Source organism: Coregonus clupeaformis, chromosome 14 (assembly GCF_020615455.1).
Source record: "Coregonus clupeaformis isolate EN_2021a chromosome 14, ASM2061545v1, whole genome shotgun sequence".
In the NCBI taxonomy this organism is placed as follows: Eukaryota; Metazoa; Chordata; class Actinopteri; order Salmoniformes; family Salmonidae; genus Coregonus; species Coregonus clupeaformis.
Genome location: NC_059205.1, coordinates 30,034,779 through 30,062,468, shown reverse-complemented (window position 1 = coordinate 30,062,468; position 27,690 = coordinate 30,034,779). Strand labels below are relative to the sequence as shown.

The window sequence follows — 27,690 nt, the reverse complement described above, 5'->3', positions numbered from 1 at the left end:
TAAACCTCAACTAAATCTTGTAAACTGCTTGGAGTAACCCTGGATTGTAAACTGTCATGGTCAAAACATATTGATACAACAGTAGCTAAGATTGGGAGAAATCTGTCCATAATAAAGCGCTGCTCTGCCTTCTTAACAGCACTAACAACAAGGCAGGTCCTACAGGCTCTAGTTTTGTCGCACCTGGACTATTGTTCAGTCGTGTGGTCAGGTGCCACAAAGAGGGACTTAGGAAAATTGCAATTGGCTCAGAACAGGGCAGCACGGCTGGCCCTTAGATGTACACAGAGGGCTAACATTAATTATATGCATGTCAATCTCTCCTGGCTCAAAGTGGAGGAGAGATTTACTTCATCACTACTTGTATTTGTGAGAGGTATTGACATGTTGAATGCACCAAGCTGTCTGTTTGAACTACTGGTACACAGCTAAGACACCTATGCAATAAAATGACAATTTTTATCATAAAACCTTTATTTTCCAGAAATTATTAAATAGTTTGACAACCCTGTTTGTGAGCTTTTTAAATTAGATCAATCTCAACTGTTTATCTTTTCCAGTGATTGAAACATGGGTTTATCCTCAAGTAATTTTTCTGGATGATTGTTCTCGATGATCAATGTCATTTGTTTGCTTTGGGCAAGATGAGAAAACATTGTTGCTGCACCAAACATGTGCACTTACATGATGCTGCCTTGTTTGGTGTTGTAGGTGTTCATTGTCCTGGTGTAGACACTGGGTCCCACCTGACACTCTCTTTTACTATAACGTCCTTAGGGAGAAGTTCTATGTGTGTTTGGTTATGACCTGAACAATGCTACTGACTTTCGCCCAGGCTGTAATTGTTCTCTTGAATGGTTTTCTAGACTTAGTTTTTAAATGGTGATTTTCCAGTCAAATGTTCCTTCCATATGTGTTGCCATTAATAGAGGAACATGTTGGAACAAGTCTGGTTTTCTCTCACTATTATATTGAATTAGTTGTGTGCGTTCTTGCTTGTGCGTGCCTGCGTGCGCCAGAGGTCCCTTTTTAAACCACAATTGCACCACTTCCCTTCAAGCCACAGACAGTACATGTTCGGTGCAACAAACATCAAACAACAAGCATTGTCAGGACAAAGAGTCAAGAGCCAGAGAGATGGAGAGCAGAGCATGTTTGTATTTGGTTCAACGGAACATGAAGAAATAAACTGTGATGATACGTGATAGTGATCGGGAATCAACACACTGCTTTACCCTTCACTAACCTTAACTAAATGGTGTTTGTTCTCTCTTTTTCTCTTCCAGACTCTTTTGTCAACAGCCAAGAATGGACATTGAGTCGATCAGTGCCAGAGCTCAAAGTGGTGAGTAGTATTCATCATAACTTCAGCCCGTATTAATCGTCTGACATTGGCACTGCGAGAGGAAGATAAGTTCAGCATTAGCATTGGATTGATTTAAACGTCAATGCCAGTGCATGCTCTATGCATGTCAAAAACATTTATTCTCATTCTGCATGAGAGAGAGAGAGTAGAGTACAGAAATTGGCTGGAATATTCCCTGGCACCAAGCAAGACTGTGGGTGATTATTAATGATGCTTTTATTGCGTTGGCATGGTGATGCGGAGCGCAGAGTGGCTTGCAGCAGACGAAGAGATGAGTGACAGTTTTGGGGTAGACGAGTGACACTTACTGGGTCTGATCCACCTGCTGGCACAACAGTTCTTACCACTGCCACACACACACACACACACACACACTGCTCACATCCTCACTGGAAGAAAGGAATGCTTCACGCACATAATCAATAGGGATATAACCACAAAGCCGCATTCCACCGTTCCAGTGGCAAATACTGTAGTATTCATAGTATTTTGGTCTTCTATGAATTGGTAAGGGTCGTGCATCACATCAGAAAGATCCTATGGGAATCTGAGACAAATCAGATGGGGGAACTTTTATGAAGAACATGATTTCTAACCATGGAAAATTTGATAGAGCTCATTGTCCTTTATATAGTATAAGGTGTTAATTAGCTCCACACACTTCAGAGGTTAAGTGAACTGATACTGGATTCAGCAGGAAAAAGACTAGGACTGTCAGAGAAGGGACAGAACTTCAATTTCTTCGACAGTTCCATATGGCAGTATTGGACAGAAGTAGTTCATTCATATGTTATGTTTCCCAATAGAATGGATAGATGTTATCGTTCCAACATGTATGCTATTGCACTCATGGGGGAGATGAGCTGATACTGTGTAGTACTGTCTTCCCAAAACTTCACATTAAAAACATCGTATTCAAACCTGGACTTTGATAATGAACCACAGACTGATCCTTTAAAAAAGTATCTGCTTTCATCTTCCTGAACTTATTAATGATGGGCTTACGACATAGCAGGTAACAAAGCTTTACAGTTCTAACACAATCCCTGCGCCTTTTGTAGTTAGTTTCAGTTATGAGTAGCTCCTAGCTTGTTATTCTTCAGTTCTTGATAGACTACTACTTATTGTCCTTTCCAAAGCCAACTTCCTCCTTATGAAGACCATAAGTATTATGAGGGAGAAGATAGGTAGTTTATTCCCCCCACCACACACACAGTCCCCTGTAATTAAAACCATACCTGACTTTACCACCCACTAATGATCTAAAGAAGAATTGGATGAAGGAAGAGTGGAGGGGTGGAGGAAGGGATGAGGGTGTGTTGGAGGAGCCTTTATTCTCCCCCAGACTTCCTGGCATCATCAGCCACCCCAGCCTGGGAGCGTCCCAGCCCCAGCACACCCTCCGTCAGGCTTCACCTGGGGGAAAACAGCAGTCAGGGCTTGGGCCTTGGCCTAGACAACCACCAGGGGGAGTATGGAAAACATTAGCTGAACATATACAGTACTGTTCCCTTGGTGTCTTACCTTTACCCTATAAGCACCATCTGTTCATGTGAAAGTCCATAGGCTGAGGCCTTTGGCATTGGTTAGTAGTGTAACCGTATCTACAACATATTGCCGCTACAAACTGAACATTTTACTATTACTAGTACTAGTCGTGTTACTAGACTTTTAATAGTACTAGTATTTTGCCGTCTTGCTGTTTCACCAATCATAATTTGTATACAGGTCAAGCTGCAGAGGCTCTGGCTATGATTGGCGGTGTAACCTTCCATACAACATACATGTCCTGGAATGAACTACGTGTGAGTGTGGTGTCATGTGACCATGTTGTTGTTTCTGCAGGGTATTGTGGGTAATCTGTCGAGCGGGAAGTCGGCCCTGGTCCACCGGTACCTGACAGGCACGTACGTGCAGGAGGAGTCCCCTGAAGGTAAGAGACAGACCCTGCTGCTTAAATCCTGAGGGAGGAGAGAGCCGTCACATGTTCAAAAAAGCTAAAAGGTTTTCAACTTGTCAGTCAACACATGAACGCATCACTTGAGGCAGAGCTGTCTGTTCCTTCTTATAGCTGTGATGGTATCTCGCTAATCTAGTCCATCTACTGGCCCTGCTGCGTCATAAATGTAAATGTCATTTGAGATCTTTATAATAATTCATAAAGGCTTATAAAGTTATTTTAAGGTTTTACCAGATTATTGGCTGTCCGAAACCTGTTGAAATACCACCTGGAATGATCAATTGGCAAGACAATCTGTATTTTGGTTGATGTTATTCTAGCTGGGGATAGATACGGACAAAGTACAAAGACAGGGCTGGGCTTGATGTTTACAGTAAGCTGTATACAAACTCAATTCATAATTAGCAGTTAGTTTGAGTGTTTTCCACATGGTGTATGGAGAGAAAAGAGAAACCTGCATTATCTTCGCTTATCATTAACGGTAAGGTGTGTTGGTGTATTTTCTGTTGTTGTTATTGTTTTGTATCAGTCGACGCAGTGTCCAATTTTATCTCAAACCCAAGGATGTGGAGAGAGATGAGTTGGAGATAATTGGCTTTTTATCTGTTAGTATAAATTAATGACAGCTTGAGCAAATCATTGTCTATGAAAGAGAGAGGGCTGCTGCGTTAGAATGATAATTCCCAAACACATCAAGGTAAAACTAAGACCTGGGCTTAAAGCACTAAATCCTACTATAACCCTTCATTTCAGAGGGAAAGGGGATTATAGTTGCTGTCATGAACATGAACAGTTTCTGCTTAGGGAGCTGTGAAGCTATGAACGAGAGGGTTGTGTTTATTTCTACAGTTGGAGCCCATTCCCAAACATTCCACTGTGGCTTCACAGAATCAAAACTGAAGAATTCTCCATTTTGATTATCAGGCGGAAATCAGAAGCGAAGGCTGTCCGAACCCGCAAAGATGTTGGCAAACCAGAGTCAAATGACAATCTTGGACGGGGTTTGGATGGTTTGTAGTGTCTGTTTTTGTGTAATTACTGTATACAGAGGATGATGAGACATGAAGCGCATAATGAGTTCCTGGCATTAAGATGCTGCTTCACTAAAGGAAAGAAACAATCCTGAATGCTTAATTAGGCCTAGAGATATCAATGACAAAAATGCTGGAATGCAAAAACCTGAGTGCTGGTTTTGGTAATTCTGGAAACATGTTGTTTCTTCATTTTATACAGATCACTGCATCATTGCCGTGATACAACATACTGCTCCGTCTCCCATCATTAACAGGTGGTAAAGGGTCTCCTTTTAGTCTCATTCCTAGCACATTGCTTAGCCCAGACGAATAAAATCAAATCAAATGTTATTTGCCACATGCACCGAATACAACCGGTGTAGACCTTACAGTGAAGTGTAGACCTTAACCAACTATGCAGTTTTAAGAAGAAGAAAAAAGAAGTGTTAAGTAAAAAATAGATAAGTAAAAAATAAAAATAGCAAATAATTAAAGAGCAGCAGTAAAATAAAAGAACAGTAGGGAGGCTATATACAGGGGGTACCGGTACAGAGTCAATGTGCTGGGCACCGGTTAGTCGATGTAATTGAGGTAATATGTACATGTGGGTAGAGTTAGAAACTATCCCTCCTCTGTAGATTTGAAAGAGGCTACCTCGCTTCTAAGAAGAGTTGGTGGTAGTAGTACTAGTGTTTTCTGTTTGGTCCGTGCCATTCATTCACCCAGCAGCTCTACTTTACAGTGTTTTATTCTACTATGTTGCTAGTTGCTGTGATATCTGAAAAAAGGTAGTATCGGGACGGGAGGGAGGTGTTGCCATGGCAACATCGGATCTGGCTCTGTTTGAATTGTGGCTCCGTGTCAAGGTCTCTGAGCATATGCATTCCATTCTAGAGCTGGATATGCCTATTGCCTACTGCCTGCCCACAATTTTAGCTACCATCTCAAAACCTGTGTGTGTGTGTGTGTTAGACTCATCTGTATGTTGATAGAAAAGCTATAAACACTCTATTCATTAGCCACGTCCAGGCAAAAGTATTATACATTAATTGCTTGCCTACCCTAATACAGATTGAGTGTCTCTCGTTATTGCTCTACAATTACTGTAGTTTTGCTTAATTAGTTTGGCACTGAGATTCAACAGACGTTCCACAGTACGGATGGTTTCTCCTCCGACCTCAGGATATGTTGTCAATGCTTGCCTGTGAACAGTCACAGACACTGCCAGGATGACGTTGATGTTATGTAATCTAAATGTAGGTCTTTACTTAAATGCACATCCATTTCATACCATGGAAACAGAAGATGTTATTTGGTATAACACTCTCATTATACCATTTTCAAGGGCTTCTTATCATTTCATGTGCAGCCGACCTATTCCATTTACCTCCTCCAGAATCATTTCAAATTTCCTCTAAGTCTGACCCTTTGATCCAGATACATTCATTTTCTCATAAGATATGACTATACTGGGTATTACTATGGGTATCACTTTTCTGACATTTCCTCTAAATGGGAATTTCCTGGCATATGGAGACTCATCAGTCCGATCAGTGCTCCAATCTCAGACCTCTGCTACTTCAGTGGAGGAAAGTTGGCTTAGCTTCTGTGAGTCTCTCTCTTTGGATATTACACAACTCAACTGATGTCGGGGAGAATCCCCCTTCGCCAAATGGGCTAAAGTGAACTTAATGGGAGCAAGTGTGGCTCAAGTGGATCTGTATTGCATGTTGGCGCTAGCTAGAACACTGCCTACCTAGCCCTTGAAGACTGCAGGCAGAGCCAGTCGCTGTGACCTCGCTTGCTCTTTTGCAAAGGTGGGATCTGCACAAACAAAGTGTCAGCTAGAAAGTTCAAATTCAGTTGTGAAACTGTTATGAACTCCCCATATTCTCTCCCTCTTATTACATAATGCTGTAACAGATAACACGGCGGATTATGAAATATCTGGTGTTGCCGCAGCGGTAGATATTTCATTTATGTCTGTAGTTTTTCACCCTCAGTATACTCCTTTTGATATATGTTAATATGCCCACTCTTACACCTTTCATGCAGTCGTACATTATTCAATATTGTTTGAGACGGCTTGAAGCAGATATTCTGCATTCGAAAAAGCAAGGTTTTATTTTGCCTAGCTCCCCAACTTTCTCCCTTTAATATTTTAAATCTCTGCAGGATCTCAAACTATTCCAATGTTATGCAAAATCCAATTTAGTGCGAGGTATTCCCATCGGTCTGTATATTTTATCTGCAGCCCACCTTGCCAGAGGCAAGGAATACGAACATGCATTCAAAGAGATGAGGGGGAAAAAGTCAAGGCTGACTATAGAAGCTAATTCTACTGTATAGCGTCTCTAGTCTCCACTATCTTGTGGCCATGAACTACACCAACTTTAGATTAAAACTTCTCTATTTTCTTCTATTATCTTCCATCCTCTCCTTCCCTCTCTCTATCTCAGGCTTCGGGCTACGTCCATTCTAGGGCTACGTCCATGCCTTATCACTTCCTTACAGAATTCCAAAATACATTGTCTGTCTGCTGTGCTGGCTAATACACTAGCATGCTAACTTATATCTCATGGAGTTCTGAATCAGCGATGGAGACGGATCTCTAAGCAAGGCTAGCTGGTGGTTATGTAGTGAATTTAGGTGGGGGTTCGGGCTGGGTCTACGGCTTGTGGCAGTGCTCTGTGACGGTGTAGTGGAGCAGGTTTTCTCAGCAGCTGTGTGCATTTAGACATGCTAAATGGCAATTTCCCTGTCTGGTAATTGACTCTGGAGACCCTGTTTCCTCACCCAGCTTCTGATTTTTCATTGAGACAGCGGGGCCAAATCAAACCACAGTCTATTCACAATCACATGCAGGATGGATGTCTCCAAACTATCATCAAAACCTTATCAGAATGGAAAGTAATCTATGGGAAGGCCTAAATCTGACTCATGCCTAGGCCTACTGGTGTGTGTTGGTGAAAAATATTGGTATTAATATTGAATTTTGGTGATTTAGCTGTAGCAGAACCAAACATGTTGTCAGTGACAATTAGTAGAGTAGCAAGTGCTTTACACCACTTTAGGCCTGAGTTTAGCCCTCTACCTTCATTTTGCCAACCCCTTCAATAAGCAGGGTAAAGTAGATCAATTCACATTGGCTGTATTAATAATGATGAAGCATGATTCTAGGCCATGCACCACCAAATAAGTCACCCTGACATTTCTCTCCTCTTCCTCAGGTGGTCGGTTCAAGAAGGAGATCGTGGTTGATGGACAGAGCTACCTGCTGCTGATCAGAGACGAGGGAGGCCCCCCGGAGCTGCAAGTACGTACGCTCAGCTTGCTTTCTAATCCTGCATGCCTCAGCACAGCCAATTAATACCACTTAAACTCTGCAAGATCTCCTCCACAATAACCAGACAGGAATTAATAAACACTTCTCTGTTGGGGATTCATTTCGATGCTGCACAGCACTCCCATTCTCAGCAGTGCTTCACAGTGCTTTTTACCAAGTCATTGTGCCTGAGCACTTACCAACAACTAAATCTAGCTAAAAGCCATTTTATAATGGAAAGACAAAAGAGGCAAACACTCTTGTTAAGCTAGAGGACCCAATAACCTAGTTGGTATGGAGCAGCAACAGTTGAGTCAGAGTCATTTGATCAAGGAAGAAAATATGTGGTATTTATTTACAGTGCAGGTGATGGAGGGAAAACTAGATCCAGTGGGAGTGTTTATACATAAAATATGCAGATAATGAAAATGAATTGGCAAAAATACTTGGTTGAAAAACAATGAACTTAATTGGCCAATACTGCAATAACTTAACAGGAGTACAAAGGCAAATGCACCTTAAACACAGAGCAAAACGCCCATAAACTCACACATTTGAGTATAAACTGTAACAACATGTTAACTCAATAACACAACGGTCGCGTTCCCCTGCTCAGACATTGCATGCATCAACCAATGGTTGCGTGCCCCGTCATCGACTGTGCCGTCGGGCACCAGATTGCTATAACAGAGGCGAGCCACCTGTGCATTTAAAGGTGGGAACTTCCCGATGCGCTCACCTACTAGGAGGAGGAGCCAGTTCACAGCACTGGTGAGCAGAACCACTGAGGTAGAAAGAACTGGAGACTGCGTTCAAGATGTCCGACCGTTGTTTTCAAGGTAATCTACTCGTGTTCGTATACGCCAATTCATGGACTGTCTATATCCGGGTTGCATCCGGTTTACACGGACCAACATCACATGCGCACCAGCACTCAGTGTGCACAGGGAGCATCAACAACGTCATCACGTCATCCAAAACCATGGCAGACATTGGATGAAAATAAAATGTTAATATTTTCGACTGAGTTACAATTATTTGAATCATTCAATGGATGTTTTGTGCACAAAGGTGATGACTAAAGTGTCTTATTAGGATTTTTCTCGTTGTGGCAGTCTATGGAATTTGACTTTCTGGGCCAGGCATCAGTTAAACTGCATTACCGAAGCAAGACTATAGGAGCAGTCGAAACCGTGCTTCTAGACCAGAACCCTTGCCCTTGAGTAGAACATGTTGGCGTTAGCTTCGTATTACCAGACTGATGACTGCTACCGTACAGCAAATTATTCATGTGAAATGTGCTGCATGGTCAATCTGACAGTCTGCATTGGCCATGCAGCATTTATGGTGATACGGCCTCTGCAGAAGTCAGGGCATTCATACTTCTTGCGCTTCGAGGAGCAGCGCAGAGCTGTTGTGAAGGAAGTTGTCAAGGAAGTGAGTTTGTGTTTTATACAGGACCTCCCGCCCTCACCTAACGTCAACCAATAATGTCAATGCGGAGCTATATGGAGCCCTCCACATTGTTACTAAATTTGGTAGGCGCACGGCGATGCGGTAAGGAGCTCAATTTGGCCTCTGCGTGCATCTGGAGGCTCCGCAATTGCGTCACACCCTCCATATGGAGCCTCGGACCACATTCGAATCAAGCATAAATTGGCTTTGAGTTTGAGAAATCCGGCTGGCTCGCGAAGCTAGGTTGGCGTTACCAAACCAATGAAATACGAAGCTAAACATTTCTAAAATAAATATGGTTACCAGACTATAGCGTTTGTTCTTTATATGATACAAAGAACAATGTCTGGTAGGACCAGCGATAGCATATTTAGGTTAGCAAGCAATGTTTGACTAACAATTAGTCTGTATGACGACGTCACAGCTCTCATTGGTATGGAGGAGGGTACAGGAGCACATATATCTGCCTTCACCATAAAATGTGCCTCTATGCCAGGTACTCATTCAGTAATTAGGGAAAACATGGTGTGGTGATGCTCTTGGCTGAGCCATTTCATGTCTGTCTCTCTCTGGAGGCCTCATTTTCTTATTTTTTGGAATCTCTATGGAGAGGCCTTGGAGTGAAAGCATCCTGGCGCTCCAACCCCTCCATTGGGTATTTGTGATGATGAAACAGTCATTGATACCTGCCCTGCCTGGCTTAGCAAGGTTGGCTCACAGGCAGAGTTATGCTAGCATTATGCTAATGTTGCTCCCAGTCCCAGAGATGGGAATGGAAATGACTGTAGCTCTGTTCCTAGCTGGGAGTAATTAGCGCAGCATAATTAAAGGCCTTCATTACATTCCCACTCAATGGAGGCTCAGCTGAAGCTGTGACTCTGAACTGAAAGCTCGATCTCCCCATCGTTTCTAGACCTGGGATCAAATACTATTTGAAATCTTCCAAAATATGTTTAGTGTTTGCTTTATGGAGTTTTTATGGTGTTTACCTGCCTGGAGTGCCAGGTGGGCGGGGTTTGTTCTTTTGTGACTATTCTATTCTAGCACAGATACAGTATTTTAAATTATTTCAAATAGTATTCAAACCCAGGTCTGATTCATTCCATAGATATGAATGCTGCTGAATGACTAAATGGAGGGAGGAGGTGGAGGCGAAGGTTGTTACACTGTTAGCGCTTGGGCTCTCTCTCCTCCTTAACCACTTTCTCAGAAGCAATTGTGATTATGATTACCTTATTCTGCTGCCCAAGGGAAACCTCTTCCTTTCTTCTCTCCCTGGTGATGCACTCAGAGATTAGGTTTGTGGAATGGTGCAGGGGAAAACAGGTTCCACCTTCCGATAACATGGGACTCAGGGTTGTAATAGCCATATTTGAGATTTCATTGATATTCCCCCTAGTAACTGGTGACACAGGCATTACAATAACACAGGCCCTGTCATTACAATGATGTTGCTACACTGCCCTCTCCTGCACAAATATGGAACTGAAGCCACTCCCATCAAAATATAAAATGGGAATTGTTTTGCATGCACAGGAGGTTGGTGGCACCTTAATTGGGGAGGACGGGCTCGTGGTAATGGCTGGAGCGGAATCTGTGGTATGGTATCAAATTAATCAAACACATGGTTTTCAAGTGTTTGATGCCATTCCATTTTTGCCGTTCCGGTCATTATTATGAGCCGCTCAGCATAATAATAATAATAATAATAATAATAATAATAATAATAATAATAATGAGTCGGACAGAGTAATGCATATTTCAAGGCTGTTACAAAGGTGAACTTTATTCATTAAGGTTCACTTGTTTATTACGTTGACATTAAATTGCTGTGGTTATTAATTCAAAAAACAATCAGTGGATTTATCATATAATTATGTTTCAGGTGGTTCTGGTTCTCCATGATTAATTGATTGCAATTCATTTTTATGTGAACAACTCAGTAGGGCTAGATTTATTTTAGTGTGAAAGACCTCATTATAAACACCTATATCTCTTCTATTCTCACAAACTGGTTCTCTCTTTTACATGAAAAATAAATAAACAAGTGAAGCCGCTCCGGTTACCCGATCCCCCTTGGCCACACACTCAGGTCCTCCCAGATCCAGACAGTGCCACCCACCCAAATACGCACGCACGCACACACACACACGCACAAACACACACACACACACACACACACACACACACACACACACACACACACACACACACACACACACACACACACACACACACATTCAGTATGTTGGTGGTTTTTTATGTGTTGAATCCTCTCAAACCTGTTGCTGTGTTCTGTCTGTGTGTCCCCTCCAGTTTGCAGCGTGGGTAGACGCTGTGGTTTTTGTCTTCAGTCTGGAGGATGAGATCAGTTTCCAGACGGTCTACAACTACTTCCTGCGTCTGTCTAGCTACAGGAACACAGCAGAGGTCCCCATGGTCCTGGTCGGGACACAAGGTATTTATTTTGAACTTTGATTTTAACTAGCAAGTCCCTTATTTGGATTGTTAGCTCCATCCCATAGATATTAGGCAATAGTGGTAGTTTGTGGGTTAGAGGTAGCCAGTTCTTACCATACACCTGACAAATATAGACATAAAGATGTAAGTAGACTGTGAGTTTTTCCTCACCCTGACTTTGTGCCCTGACCAGGAAGAACTCTGGGCCTTAGTTTTAGCATAGACTTGAGACTAGTGTGGATTTTCACACACAGTGCATTTGGAAAGTATTCAGACCCCTTGACTTTTTCCACATTTTGTTACGTTACAGCCTTATTCCAAAATGGATTAAATTTAATTTTTTCCTCATCAATCTACACACAATACCCCATAATGACGAAGCAAAAACTGGTTTTGAGAATATTTTGCAAATGTATTACAAATTAAAAACAGATGCCTTATTTATATAAGTATTCAGACCCTTTGAGGGTCGAAATTGAGCTAAGGTGCATTTTGTTTCCATTGATCATCCTTGATATGTTTTTACAACTTGATTGGAGTCCACTTGTGGTAAGTTCAATTGGATTGGACATGATTTGGAAAGGCACACACCTATCTATATAAGGTCCCACAGTTGACAGTGCATGTCATAGCAAAAACCGAGCCATGAGTTCAAAGGAGTTGCCCGTAGAGCTCCGATACAGGATTGTGTCGAGGCACAGATCTGGGGAAGGGTACCAAAACATTTCTGCAGCATTGAAGGGCCCCAAGAACACAGTGGCCTCCTCCATTCTTAAATGGAAGATGTTTGGAACCACCAAGACTCTTCCTAGAGCTGGTCTCCTGGCCAAACTGAGCAATCGGGCGAGAAGGGCCTTGGTCAGGGAGGTGACCAAGAACCCAATGGTCACTCTGACAGAGTTCCTCTGTGGAGATGGGAGAACCTTCCAGAAGGACAACCATCTCTGCAGCACTCCACCAATCAGGCCTTCATGGTAGAGTGGCCAGACGGAAGCCACTCCTCAGTAAAAGGCACATAACAGCCCACTTGGAGTTTGCCAAAAGGTACCTAAAGGACTCTCAGACCATGAGAAACAAGATTCTCTGGTCTGATGAAACCAAGATTGAACTCTTTGGCCTGAATGCCAAACGTCACGTCTGGTGGAAACCTGGCACCATCCCTACGGTGAAGCATGGTGGTGGCAGCATCATGCCGTGGGGATGTTTTTCAGCGGCAGGGACTGGGAGACTAGTGAGGATCGAGGAAAAGATGAACAGCGCAAAGTACAGAGATCCTTGATGAAAACCTGCTCCAGAGCGCTCAGGACCTCAGACTGGGGTGAAGGTTCACCTTCTAACAGGACAACGACCCTAAACACACAGCCAAGACAACGCAGGAGTGGCTTCGTGAACAAGTCTCTGAATGTCCTTGAGTGGCCCAGCAAGAGCCCGGACTTGAACTCTATCGAACATCTCTGGAGAGTCCTGAAAATAGCTGTGCAGCGACGCTCCCCATCCAACCTGATAGAGCTTGAGAGGATCTGCAGAGAAGAATGGAGAAACTCCCCAAATACAGGTGTGCCAAGCTTGTAGCGTCATACCCAAGAAGACTCAAGGCTGTAATTGCTGCCAATGTGCTTCAACAAAGTACTGAGTAAAGGGTCTGAATACTTTTTTATTTGTATTACATTTGAAAAAAACCAACATGTTTTTACTTTGTCATTATGGGGTATTGTGTGCAGATTGATGAGGCAAAAAAAACAATTTAATCCATTTTAGAATAAGGCTGTAACGTAACAAAATGTGGAAAAGTCAAGGGGTCTGAATACTTTCCGAATGCACTGTACATCATCCCCCAAATGGAATTTTCTCAGAACAATATTACATTGTTGTTGGTGCTTTTTGTCCTTCCCCAGATGCCATCAGTGCTGCCAACCCCAGAGTGATCGATGACTCGCGGGCCAGGAAGCTGTCCAACGACCTGAAGCGTTCCACCTACTACGAGACCTGCTCCACCTACGGCCTCAATGTGGAGAGAGTCTTCCAAGATGGTAAGGGCTGAGGCATTAATTAACTAATGAATCTCCCCTTGATAAGCTGAAGGAGATATGTCAGTGCTGGGCTGGGACTAGAATGTGGAACCCTGTGGATCCCTGCGATCAGGATTACAATATAATGGTCTACAGTGTACCATTGTATAGGCCGACGTCCGCCCATAGTGTTTCTACTGCTATCCAGTATCCAACCTTCCCTAGTAGATGCTTGAGCCATTCATGTTATATATTGAATGAGAATGTGATGTCAATGGAAAGGCTATTGGTAAGAAATATATAATGGGGAGAAAGATATGACTATTTTCAACACAGTGCCAATAGCCAAGAAGAAACGTATGTCTGCTTTAAGAGAGAGAAAAGTGTGTGTTCAAGGAGAAAACATCTCTGAACTTATGACAACCTTCATTTGAACACAACAACATCCTGTCCTGATTACCACAGTACAATACCCTGCTGGGTTCAGGACATCTTTTTAACAACAACTTTTAAACAGTCCCCAAACATTCTCTTTACCAAACTTTATGAATACATAACGCAGCTTTCACTTTCTCCTTTCATTGTTTGTTGACGCACAGAGCCTTGCAGTCTCCAAGCTGTATTAATTGCTTGCTTTTAAATAATTAAAAGACGTGAAAGTGTTTGGTGTCTGGAGATCGAGCGGCTCCTCCATTCCATTTTTTCCATGCTACTTTAGCCATCAATACCAATACACTCCCCAGATGTCAGACAGACTTAAACTCTTCTCTCTCCCTCGGCCCTCATTCACGTCATGCAGAATAACAGATCCCGCTCCTGCTGGAGTCTACAGCGAAGTGATGGGTGGCTGCCTACGCTGTCTGCATGGCCAATCAGGTCCCTCTGTACTACACAAGACAGGCTCATTTGGTTAAATTCACACCACAGATCTCCCTGGGCTTAAGACAGGCTCATTTCTCTGAACAACATATGGCAGGAGTATTTTCCCTTGGAAATGGAGATGCTTTGTATCTCTGGAGAACTGTATAAGGTTAATCTCTCCATATGTAACGTATTACCTGATTGAAAAGAGAATTGCTCTGAAGTGGTTAATATCAGTGGACTTGTTGATATTAGAGTTTACATTGTGAAGATATATACTTATCCTGAAAGTCATTGTAATTCATAACAGAGTCGTCGACACTTGTTGTGTTTGATTCCTAACCCTCTGTCTCTCTTTCTCTCCCACCAGTCGCCCAGAAGGTGGTGGCTCTGAGGAAAAAGCAGCAGCTGTCTATTGGTCCGTGCAAGTCCCTTCCCAACTCGCCTAGCCACTCATCAGTCCCCAACGCATCCATCCCCTCTGTGCATATTAACCAGGTGAGGCCACACCCCCTGCCAGAATATTTCTAACTAGGGCCAGGAGTTTTTCCTGACCACATGACCTGACCAGGGAAAACTCAGGGCCCTAGTTTTAGGATATTACTTGTCAGGTTACGTGGTCAGGAAAAACGATGAGCTTCTTCTGTGCAATTGGTACATGCAGCAAGACGTAGGCTGGACACTACTGAAAATACAGGGCGTACAGTAGCCTACATAAACTATATATTATGATTCAGCTTTCCCAGATCCTACCTTCTTTAACTGACTAGTTTGTTCTCTCTCCCTCTCCCTCTCCCTCTCCCTCTCCCTCTCCCGCTCTCTCCATCTTCGTCCCTCCTCTTCCAGGCGGCGAATGGCGGGGGTGCGTTTAGCGACTACTCCTCCTCTGTGCCCTCCACTCCCAGCATCAGCCAGAGGGAGATGCGCATTGAGACCATCGCCGCCTCCAACACGCCCACACCCATCCGCAAGCAGTCCAAGCGCCGCTCCAACATCTTCACAGTAAGTATGCGGCAGCTGATGCAGAGCAACACCCACTCGCACTACTAGAGGGCGCAGTACCGCGCACACACACTGTCCATCAGAGGGAGACAAAGACAAAGCCGCCCTCTTCCTGGCTGTATCAGATACAGGCACAAAAAGCCTTCCTGGTTTACTCCTTATACAAGCAACAAAAATGGGCAAAGGAGAAAAAAATGATAAGGATAACAGTTGCTGGTTGCCCCCTGGGTTGTATTTTGAACCCATACTATGAAAAAAATGCTTCATTTCTTTTTCTTTTTTTCTTATTTTAAAGCAAATATCAAAGCTAGAAGCACTGTGGAAAAATATCTAAGCTTTTTAAAACCTTTTTTATGTTGGTAACATTTCCCTTTCCTTTCCAATTGAAAGTAAATGCGCATGAGTTACTCATCTTTCACTTATCCCCTCCTCCTGGCCCCTCTGTCTCAATCTTTGGCCTTCCTCCCTACCCCTCTTATTTTTACTAGATCCTTTCTTTGCAGTGACTCCCTATTGGGGGAGAGAAAGGGTGAGGCAAGGCTACACCCCACCAAAGACAGCAATGCAACTTCCCCCCTACCCAGCCACACTAAACTAAAAGTCAGGGACAGACCATAACCATTTCAGTCACTACAGAGTCAGATAATGCATGCTCTCCCTCGCTCCCCCCTCCTTCCCTACCTTACTCTAGATATCCCTTTTCTAACCTTTGCCCTTACCCCAGATATCCCAGCTCTTACCTTTGTCCTCTGGCTCCTAATCAGTGTACTTACCACAGCTTGCCCTGCTCAACCCTCTTCCAATTACCCATACTTCTGAGAGCCGTAGTTAAACCTCTATCCTTATTCTAGCTTCTACCTGAATTGCCCTTATACAATCCCGTTGCGCAGCTCTAACCTTCCCTACCTTTGAGACCCTTGCACTAACCGCTGTACTTTCCTCAGCTTCCCTAGCTCCATCCCTTCCCTTCTATCCCTCCCTTTCTCTTACCTCTACCCCAGCCTCTCCTGCTCCAACATACCTCCATCCCTTCCCCAGGTTCGCTTTTTTGTACCTCTACCTCTCCCTTCTAACCCCAGCCCCCTCACTTCCTCTAACCTCTCCCATCTCCCCCTACTCCAGCTACTGTGGTAGCCATTGCGGGGCTCTGGGCATCAGAGCAGTGCAGATTGTCTGTCAGTTAGTAGCTCCCCTTGTCTTCTCCCTCCCCCTGCTAGGTAGTGACTAACCCTGTTCACCAGAGACATGAGCCTCTGCCCGTCCGCATCATGGAGATGCCCAAGCATGCCACCTATCCCGTGTGGGTGCCCGACTGGCAGGCTGAGCGGGAGTTTCAGCTCATGACCTTCTGAGGAGCGGCCAGCCAGGGGTCGGGAGGGACAGGGAGGGGCAGAAGATGGTTGGAGGGGGGAGAAACAAAGGGTGTGGGGGGTCGACGACGACTCCATTTCCCAAATGACACTTCAAGAGCACAGCGTGGGCCAAGGAGAGGAAGGATTTTTGCCAGTTTTACAATACAAGAGAAAAATTAAAGTTTTGTTTACCAAGCAGCATCCACTATAAGACTATTTGTTCTCACTTTGCTTTTTCATCAATCTCAGTTTGGAGGACCTCTTGAGGAAACAGAATTATTAACGTGCCGAACACAATAGAGGAGTCCTGAACATCTCTCTCTCTGGCCACAAAAAGTTAGCATTGCAAGTGTTATAATACTGACTTGCTATCTCTTCTAATCATAGTAGTGGGTAGTTGTGATCCCTAACCGTTTTTTATTCAGTTGGAGAGTTGTAGTCAGGATAGAGAAGAAGCCTTAATGTCGTGGGTTATTTTGATAGATTATACAACACAGTAGTATCTATTGCTCTCCCAACCCTTTTGGTTTCGCTTTCCTTTTCTTAAGGGGTTTTGTGGGATCAGATAGATAGACCTTTCAAAAGCACACTCAAACTAATTAGAAACAACACTGTGGCTAACTTTTCGGTCATATTCATAAAACCACAAGGTGTTGTACTCACAGTATTGCTAGTTAGAATATGCCAGGCCCATTCTCCCAATATGTTTTCTGTTTGATATATTTCAGTTTAGATATGACAGTGTATTGGCTGTATGATACATTATAAAGCACAATTTATTACTGTTCTACATGCGTAGTCAAAGGTCACTGAGGGAAAAAGTCAGAATACTAACAGTCACTACATAAACTACTCTGGATCCCAGTGCACACTGATTATATGGCATGCTCTCTAATCAGATTTGGGGTGTCTGAAGTGCTTTGAAGTAGCCTAATCTAAAAAGCTAAATTTTTTGGGGGTGTAGGCTATTGCCACCAACTCATGTTGAACTATAATTAGATATATGAATATAGTTGATTTAGGTTACTGACTATAGATTTAGTGAGCACTGGGCACCATCGGAATATTTAAATTAGCTGAGGCTACCTTGATAAAACAAATTATTAAGCTTTATATAGTGCATTGCAAACTGACTGGGGAATCGGCCTCTTTTGGAGCTTTTATTTGTCAAAGGTCCTAAAAGCTTTACTTATAAAGACGTTGGTTTATCCACCATGTCTTCATCACCGGTCATTCAGTCTCACCAGCCATTATCACCACCCTCCGCCCACTTCTTTCATGACTAGTAATGGCCACTAGGTGTCAGCTGAGTTCACATAAATTATTTCCTAGCGCTTCCATGGTTTAGCAACCACATCAATAGGTTTTGGCATATCTCATATATTTTCTGAGGTGTTTGAGGCATTTTTGTTCTTTCGCTATGTTCAAAAGCACCACCATGACAAATACCTTTTTGCATATTTTTGTGTTACTTCTTTTGGCCACATCTAAACCCCATACCATCAACTCCCATGAATAATTGTCAGCTATTTTAGTTCCTTTTGTACTTTTTACTGGATGTCCACTCTAAAAGAAACAAAAAAATAACCGCCTGGAATGTTTTTTTTTCTTCTTCGATATTTGCAGATTTGTGCTAATTTTCCAACCTTTCTTCGACAAAAAGGGCTTTACAACTCCTTCCTCATTAAGAGCGCTGTGCTATCAAAAAAGCACATTTCACCCCAACGAGTTGTCCCTCTGGCCTGTCATACCCAATAGGGAGGAGAAATGACTGGGGACTAGAGCGGGTTTGCTGCTTTACCCTAGTGCCCCCTTTGCTTAATTGTTCCCTCGGGAGGTGCACTATGGAAACCATAGAACTTTGTGACAAAAAAAGCAACAAGTAACATTGGAAGTTGCTGAGTAGATTTGGGAGTCAGTTCGTGCTCTAAGTAAAAATGGTCAAATTCACACTCTGGAGTGTGACAGACTGTAGGAACTCTTCTCTGCTGGAAATGCCCCCCCTCCCCCCCCACGTCCTTCTAGCCCACCTTGCTTCACACCCTTACAAACAGTCTGTGTACAGTACAGTCAAGTCATGCTTGGAATTATAATTCAACCACTCAAAAGGACACGGCCCCCTTACATGACATCACACTGCCTTTTGCCATAAAACAAGGACTCAAGGACTAGAGGTGCCAAGTACATTCAGTTGTTTACTCCCTCTTTGTTTTCATTGTTTTTTCTTTCATTTCTCTTTCTTTTCAGGGAAAGTCTTGAATGGACTTAAATATGTGGCAAACTTAAATAAGGCAATGTTAGGTGATGTTGGGTAGTTTTATGAAGGCCTTCATAAAAATTAGAGTAGGGTGTCAGGGACAAGTGGTATCATACAGAATAATGAATAACTAATGGAAATTGGATTGCACTGACTTGTATGAATGTAGTGTCTATTTATTTAATTTGACTATGATTTGGAAATATCAATTTCTCCATCCTTTATTATTGATATTTATTTACTTTATTAATTTTTGTAGTCATTCATTTCAATTTGGGTTTGGTATGAAGATTATGACCTTATTCCATAATCGCTTTTATATCATTTACAAATGGACAAATATAAGACTTCTGTATATCTTGTATTGTATTTTATTTACAATGGTACTCTATAGAAAGTATATTATATACATATATGAAATATATATAAAAAATAATGCCTTTATTGTCCATCCTATATTTTGTGGGAACTGCAATGTTTGGCTCATTCTGTTGATCTTATTTGGGAGTGAAACCTGTGACTTGATTTGTATGGTGTCTGTATAGAAACAAAAATAATCAGAATAAAAAATAAAATGTTGAAAATTATAAACCAGAGTTGGTTTACTTGAACTCAGACTCTACCTCTCTCCATTGGCGATTGATTGGGCATCCCTTCATCCTGTTCTGAGTGAGACCATAACAGTTTTGTCTGTTGGTTATGAGTGACATTTCCTGTATTTCACCTGTTAGTCCGTGCTTTGGGGATATTCTGTGTACAAGTACTGTGTTTTGTCAGAAACTGGGGTAATACTGTATGTTCACTGCTCAACTATTTTCCCCTCCACAGTCTGTAATTTGAAATGTAATGTGTATGCAGCCGGTGTTGGTGAAATGTGCTGCTGCACCTGTTCACTGATGTGTTCCACTGTTGTTTATAACGCAGCTGTACTTCTAATCCTAACACTGTGAATGACTTGAAATGTATTTTCCCTCCTGGTGTTCCAATCGGAATTTCAGAGGAATTTGATAGGAAACGCTATATGAAACTCCTATATGATAACCTTCTTTCCCTCTAACCTGCCTTTTCTCCTTTTTATTGCATTTCAACTTGACTTGTCAATGTATCTATGCAAAACGGCCCAGCTGGGCCTTAAAACTTGATTTGGACTAACCTAGAAAGGCCCACTGTGGGCCTGAGAGAGGGGTGTTCCTCTCTGATCTGGAAGGGTCCACTGTGGGCCTAACAGAGGGATGGATCTCCCACAGGTTTACAGGACTGAGTCATGACTCAATGTGTGGTCGTCTTTTGGTCTACTACCTATTATGTGTTGAGATGTTTCCTCAGTGTCTGGTCTGGTCTGTTCTGGTTTGGTCTTTTTTTATTACTGCACGCATGTCAATGTTACCGCTATATGTTACGCTGGTCTGCTTGTTTGTTTATTTTCCAAGCTTTTTTGTTGTTGAGAATTTTGTTTTGCGATGTTGAGTTCGCCTCCCAACCGCTCTCCACACACACACACACACTTCCCACACACCCCAACCTCCAAACATTCTTACCTCTGACCCCCATGCTCATCTTGATACATGCACCTTACTCAACTCCCATCTCCCCATCTTCCCCCTCCATGTTTTTTCCAGTGACCGACTGACTCTCTTGTTTCCTTGCAGTCACGGAAAGCCAACAGTGAACAGGCAAAGACCACTGACAGTAAAACAGATAGCATAGGCAGTGGAAGGGCCATACCCATGAAACAGGTGAGTGTCTTTCTACTCCTACACTAGTCATAGATCGTGTCTAAAATCACACCCTATTCCCTATATAGTGCACTACTTTTGCCTAGGGCCCTGGTCAAAAGTAGTGCACTTTATATGGAATAGGGTGCCTCATTCTGATCACCAATAGTCTTCAGGTAAGTATAGCACATTCAATGTGTAAGTAGCACATTTCTACCCTTTAGTGCGTACACTTCCCTCCGTATGTATTTGGACAGTGATGCAAATGTTTTTATTTGGCTATATACTCCACTATTTTGGATTTAAGATACAATGTTTCATATGAGACAACTGTTTAGAATGTCACCTTTTTTATTTGAGGGTATTTTCATACATATCTGATTTACCGTTTAGAAATGAAAGCACTTTATATATCTAGTCCCCCGATTTGAAGAAGTCATAAGTATTTGGACAAATTCACTTAGTGTATTAAAGAAGTCAAAAGTGTAGTATTTGGTCCCTAGCACACAATGACTACATCAAGCTTGTGACTCTACAAACTTGTTGGATGCATTTGCAGTTTGTTTTGGTTGTGTTTTGGGTTCTCTTTCAAATACTAGTTTCGATGTCTCACTCTGGGATTCGCTGAATAGGTGGATAACTACGGAAGAACCAATCACACCATGTCTGTCGGAGACAGACAGATCGAGTGGCGAATGAGGTGAGCCCCTCCCTCTTTATAAGGCGCCCCTCGCCCCACCCTCTAGTTACTATCGTTCTCTTCCTTGCGAAGATCACTACGCTCTCTAAGCTCTCCTCAGCACGACTTGATCACAGTCTTCCTGCTTAACTGTTCTCAGGCAAACTGCAAGGTTAACACTGCTCAACGTAGGACTTCAGCTCTCGTCCTTCGTGTTGAGTACTAAAAGGAACATTTTTGCTAAGATTAGAATGAGCTTTTCACCATTTTCTACTTGCTCTAAGTCTCCAGTTGTATCTAGCGTCACACGGCTAGCTACTGAGACTTGGCCAGCTCAAGCCGCAAGGCCTAGCTAACCCGTCTAGCTCGCTTTAAGGCCACCTAACCACCACTAGCTCTTTCTACATGCACAGACGGTAGAATTGCTAGCTCTCCTCTCTCGTTTAGCTCAACCTACGTTGACTCGTTTTGTGTTGACTAAACTGACCAACCCAGCTTTACAGCTCGACGGTCAAGCGAAGCTCTATGTTCGCCGAAGGACTACGCTGCAACACGCTTGTCTTCGCCTAGCATTGTGCTAAACTAGCTAGGCTATTAGCCCATGAGGCGAACGTTAGCAAGCTAACCACATGAGTTGGTTGCTAGCTAGCTAACGCCTACATTAGCCCCACGGCTTTAGCATTTATACACAGTACTCACTTCAGCTAGCCATTAGCCACGAGGCATCTAATCAGCTAGCTCACGCCTATCAAGGCTAAATTCGCTGCAGGCACTACTGGATTAGCAGGCCTTTTTCCACGAATTAGGGCCGAAGGAAGTGTAACAGTGGCTTGACCGCGACCCACCAGACTCTCCAGTTCAATGAATTATGGCTAATGCTACTTCGCCTCAGGCAGGCACTTGAACCCCCTCGCTCTTGCGTTTGCGACTCGAAGATGCTGGAAAGCCAGCTTGCTTCTCTCGTTTTGTGCATCTAATATTCACTTGTTTCGTTGGCTAAACTGACCGGTTACACCTCAATATGCTATGGTCAAATGATAATCTATTCTATAACTCTATTCACATTGTTTTCTTTGCCTTATGTGGCGCTAGCAATAGCTAGGCTATTAGCCAACTAGGTGAACACTTGCTAGCTAACACCACAGCCTCACGGCTAAGCGTCGACTAGCACACACATAACCCAGTCAGCAATACTTTACTCCCGGAATTATCATGGGCCCCCGTATGCCATGGGAAACAAACATGCTTATGCAGCTCTAGAACGAGTCCTGCAACTGTTGTAAGGTTTTACTGAATACTGGCCCGTGCTAGCTTAAGCTACGCTACTAGCCCTCACAGTGAATGCTAGCTAGCTAACCACCATCTGCCAATTGCTAGATTAGCTCTCATATTTAGTTCGCCTAGCATTAAGTTGCTTTGTGCCTACTAACTGAACCAGGCCCAACCTGCGGTGATCCAGTCTACGAGACGGCGTAAAACAGGCTAGCTAACATGGCAAGGCCATCCGCTCTCGGGCGAAGCACAGACTCCAAAATGGGGAAGGGGTGTATATCTGTGCTACAAAAGCCCTACCCCCGTGCAGCGGCTCATTCATTTGCATCCGCTCACAGAGAAGACTGAGGGAGTTCACTCAATCCCTAAGTGCCCTCGGTGAAACAGCTCTCCCCTCGTCTGTGTACGTCTGTGCCATTTGTCTGTGTACACGATGGCACCTCAATCGGAAGATAATGGTGACCACAGAGTCTCTCGGCTCTCCAGAACTGGAAGAGCCCCTCAATCTTTGCTTCAGGTACTCTCCTAGGGGTAGTATAAATGAGGAAGGTGGTGACGACAGACGCATCACTCACAGGATGGGGTGCAGTTTACAAGGGAAGATTGTGGTCCCCACAGCTGGATTGTGGTCACCACAGCTTCACCACGCTCATGTAAACTACCTAGAACTGCTGGTATACATACAGGGTGGCACTTGCTCTACACAGACTAGCTGTCAAGATTATTCTGTGGAGCGGCGCACACCTACTTTCACTTCGCGCTACTCATGTCCCAGGCGTACTGAATATGGGAGCGGACTTGTTGTCCAGAGGAAATCCCCTGTACAGGGATTAGAGACTCCATCCCCAAGTGGTGAACCAGATTTGGGGGAGAGAGGGTCTAGCCACTGTAGATCTCTTTGCATCGCACAAAGATGTGCACTGCCCGCTGTTCTTTGCTCTGGCACACTCTTGGCTAAGGTTGATGGTCTACGCTTTTCCTCCTCTATGCCTGATACTCCCCAGTCTAGTCAGAGTGTGGGAACAACGTGGCTTACGTCTAGTCTCCAAGCCTATAGCCCCGTCTTGAGACCTGTCTATTGTGCTTCAGGCTATTTCACAGCAGCCTTTAGAGGCGCAGGAAAGCTTGTAGATGAAATATCTCCTTCAAAACTGCTTTACTGATTGCCTTTACGTCTGCAAAGCGAGTGAGTGAGATGCACACACTGTCAGTCCACCATTTGTGCCTACAGTTTACCCCAGGGTTTTCCAAGGTGACTTTGCTACCTAACCGCACCTTTATGCCTAAGGTCGGCAATACTTATAATTGCCTCATCAAGAGCTTTTGGCTTTCCACCCGCCACCCTTCTCTTCTACATAGGAGGAGCGTCTCCACAGTTTGTGTCCAGTTCACTCTTTTCACATCTACTCCTCTCTCATCAACGACTATCCCATTGGATAGTGGAGGTTATTATACTTGGTTATAATAGTAAGGGGTTACAGCCCTCGGAGGGCCTGAGGGCTCATTCCACCAGAGGTATCGCTACCACTTCGGCACTGTTCAAAGGCGTCTCTGTACAAGAGATTTATGATGCGGCATGTTAGAGCGCAAGGAAGAGAGACATGCTTGAGAATAACCAGATGGTGGGGCGAGTGCGCATGGCTCCTTATAAAGAGGGAGGGGCTCACCTCATTCGCCACTCGACATGTCTGACTCCGACAGACGTGTGTGATTGGTTCTTCCGTAGTGAGACATCTCACTCATATTCTCAGAGAACCAGGGTTAAGCAATTAACCTTGAGTTATGTTTTGCCCAATAGGAACTGAATGGTGAATGATGACTGGAGTAATTTCCTTTCTAAGTGAGTATATTAGATGTTTCTGAACTCTTCTTCTAAATTAATCCTGATAATGCCATGATTAAGAAAAAGCATGAGTTAATCATGAATAAGGATGAGTGAGAAAGTTAGAGGCTACAACAAAACATGCTAACCTCTTACCATTACCAATAATGGGGGAGGTTAGCATTTTTCAGGGATATGATCTTTGTCCCTCTGTAACTTTCATCATTCACTATTCATTGATGATTATCCACAATCATGGTAGCATCCACGTACATATAGAAGTGTTCACAAACATCTTCTATTTTTACTTACAATAAAAGTGACAAGAATTACACAATACATTATTCACCATTCACTTCCTATTGGGCAAAACACAACCAAAACAAGCTCTAAATGCATCCAAAAAATAGTGTTGAGTCACAAGCTTGATGTTGTCATTGTGTGCAAGGAATATGGGACAAAATACTAAACTTTTGACTACTTTAATACACTAAGTGAATTGGTCCAAATACTTATGACTTCTTCAAATGGGGCGGACTAGGAACACAGTGCTTTCATTTCTAAACGTTAAAACAGATATGAATGAAAAAATACTACATTTAATAGTAATTTAGTACAATCTCTATGGAAAATATCCCTAATAAAAGTTGACATTCTGTACTGTCGCATATGAAACATTTGATCTCAAATTCAAAATGCTGGAGTATAGAGCCACATTCAAAATCTTAGCTTCACTGTCCAAACACATACAGAGAGGAGTGTATATAAAAATGTATATTTAAAAAGTTTTAAGCATACATATTCCTAATCTGGCCAGTGTGTTTACATCAGTGTTCAGGAAATGTTCGCTTTGTGGGTGGGTAGAATCATATAACTTTACAACCACTAGATGGCGATGTGACAACATTACAAATTAAAGAATCCATTAAAGATTGTAATCATTAGAATCCCATTGCAAGTAGTGCTGTCTGAACCCTGAGGGTTCTTAGAATGAAAGGAAAAGGAAGATCAAAAAGAGAATTTTCCTGCAAAGTATCAAGACATACAGATCATCATCTTTAGATTACTTACTTACTGGATGTATAGCTGTCAGGTTGGATGGGTTTAGACAGTCACTATTAGCCTAGAGAATTTGTAATATATTATGCGATCATATTGTAGTATGTAGGTGTCACATATTGACAAGGTATTATTTTCAGCATTAGAGATTACTCTCGAAATGTGGCTTGTAATTTCATTGAATGCTGTATTTGTTATATTTTATTTTACTTCCTAATGTTATTAGAAAAATACTCACTTTGTTGTCTTTTAATTTTCCAAGAAAACGTAAGCTTCTAAATCACTATATTTTCCTAGTCCCCAGAAATCTATTCTGAAAACACTTTGAGTAATTGTAATATTCCAATAAAACACTGAAAACCGTCGACACAAGTGTAAGGATCACGAGCTTGGTCATGTAACCAAGCTCCAAATATAGTTTTAATAGTCTTTGAATATGCACTCCTGTCTCCTTTTTCACCTCATTTATCACCTGATTTACGTAAAGGCACATCTCAATAGATGTTTCAGGTATGACATGACATGGCATAAGGTGGTCGGGTGGGTTCCATTGCTCCTCCATTACTCCTCTATTGTTCCTACAAGTAAGGAGGGGGGCCGACGACATCAGAGTAAACCCGTCAGACCAACGCCTTGAACTGCCAACTCTTGAAGTTTCCAAGTTGTCTAAAAAGCAGTATTTTGTTGTGCACATTACTAGCAAACACTGTTATCCAGAGAGACTTACAGGAGCAATTAGGGTTAAGTGCCTTTCTCAAAGGCACATCAACTTTATACTTTGGATATTGTTTTTCAACAGGAAAAGTAAAGAAATAGCTGGAGTGAGTCTTTAATATACATTTTCCTTTCTTTAACAAGTTCAAATTAAGCTAAATAGCCTGTATGAAGTACAGTGGAATCAAACATCACGTTGAGTAATTTCTACTAAAGGTATAACTTAGAACCAGGATGAGGAGTGATTGACACATTGATTACTATTCTCTCCTGATTATATGAGGGCTTTAGGTCAGTATCCTAATCCTAGTGTTATCCTTCTTAACCAGGAATTATGGGAATGGTCAAAGTATACACTTCGTTTTCAACGTGGTAGGCCAAGCATTCCTTGCTGTTCAGGACACTGTCCACATTTCTGCACATTTAGAATGAATACAAGTATAAGATGAAAGATGAAATGCATAGTAGAAATGGCCAAATAAAATAAAATCAGCAACAAAATATTGCCAAACAAAATTCATACAAACCTTTTGAATGTAACTGTAATGACCAGTGCATTTCGCTCCATATCATTGACCAGGGTTAAGTCAGGTTTAAGGGGATTAGACCAGCAGGACCAGGTGAGAGGGAGGTCAGTTGACAGAGATCTTAAAGAATCCCCCCTAAACATACTTACTGTGAGCTCTGCCATTCATTCTACCCCATATGATGATGGCCTGAAGTAAGGCCACTTCCCTGGGTGGGTATCATAGCAACTTACAATAAGACAATAAGATTAGACCTGGCTAGCTCCCGTCCCATGATTTACCAAGGAGTGGTGGGGGGCTATTAAGAGTAGCTTATGGCCTGCCCTGGCCAGTCAATTACACAATACGGGAAATCAAAGCTGCCAATGTGAGTCCCCTGTAGCTCAGTCGGTAGAGCATAGCGCTTGCAACGCCAGGGTTGTGGGTTCGTTTCCCACGGAGGGCCAGTATGAAAAATGTATGCACTCACTAACTGTAAGTCGCTCTGGATAAGAGCGTCTACTAAATGACGTAAATGTAAATGTGATCTTAATTACCCCTATTGGGCAAATTATATACTGCCTGCCTGCCCCCCCCCCGCACCTCCTCCCCTCCCTCAATCCACTGACCCCGAGCCCCCTCCTATCTGTAAAAAAATTTAATAAAGGCAACAATGCACTCACTGCCGAGTAGCTGTCAACACTAGGCTTTTCTTCTGGCCCTCTCGATCTTCTCTCTATTTCCCCCTTTCCCAAACCCCTCTTCTCTTCCTCCTGTTCTCCTCCGGCTGGCTGTCACAAAGGCCCGGGCTATCACTCAGCCACTGTGGCAGGATGCAGCTTTTTCCAGGAGCGTGACAATGG

General features: G+C 43.0%; 1 protein-coding gene across 3 annotated transcripts in view; it reads left to right on the top strand.

Moving 5' to 3' along the window:
- LOC121581035 (arf-GAP with GTPase, ANK repeat and PH domain-containing protein 3) overlaps nt 1–27,690 on the top strand; it is a 234,059-nt gene that overhangs the window by 103,698 nt on the left and 102,671 nt on the right. For all 3 annotated transcript variants that reach the window (XM_041896363.2, XM_041896364.2, XM_041896362.2), the window contains exons 2-9: nt 1,287–1,345; nt 3,212–3,299; nt 7,570–7,655; nt 11,436–11,577; nt 13,475–13,609; nt 14,820–14,947; nt 15,296–15,451; nt 20,710–20,796. In XM_041896363.2, coding sequence (XP_041752297.1) covers nt 1,287–1,345; nt 3,212–3,299; nt 7,570–7,655; nt 11,436–11,577; nt 13,475–13,609; nt 14,820–14,947; nt 15,296–15,451; nt 20,710–20,796 — 881 coding nt within the window. The remainder of the gene's footprint in view (nt 1–1,286; nt 1,346–3,211; nt 3,300–7,569; nt 7,656–11,435; nt 11,578–13,474; nt 13,610–14,819; nt 14,948–15,295; nt 15,452–20,709; nt 20,797–27,690) is intronic.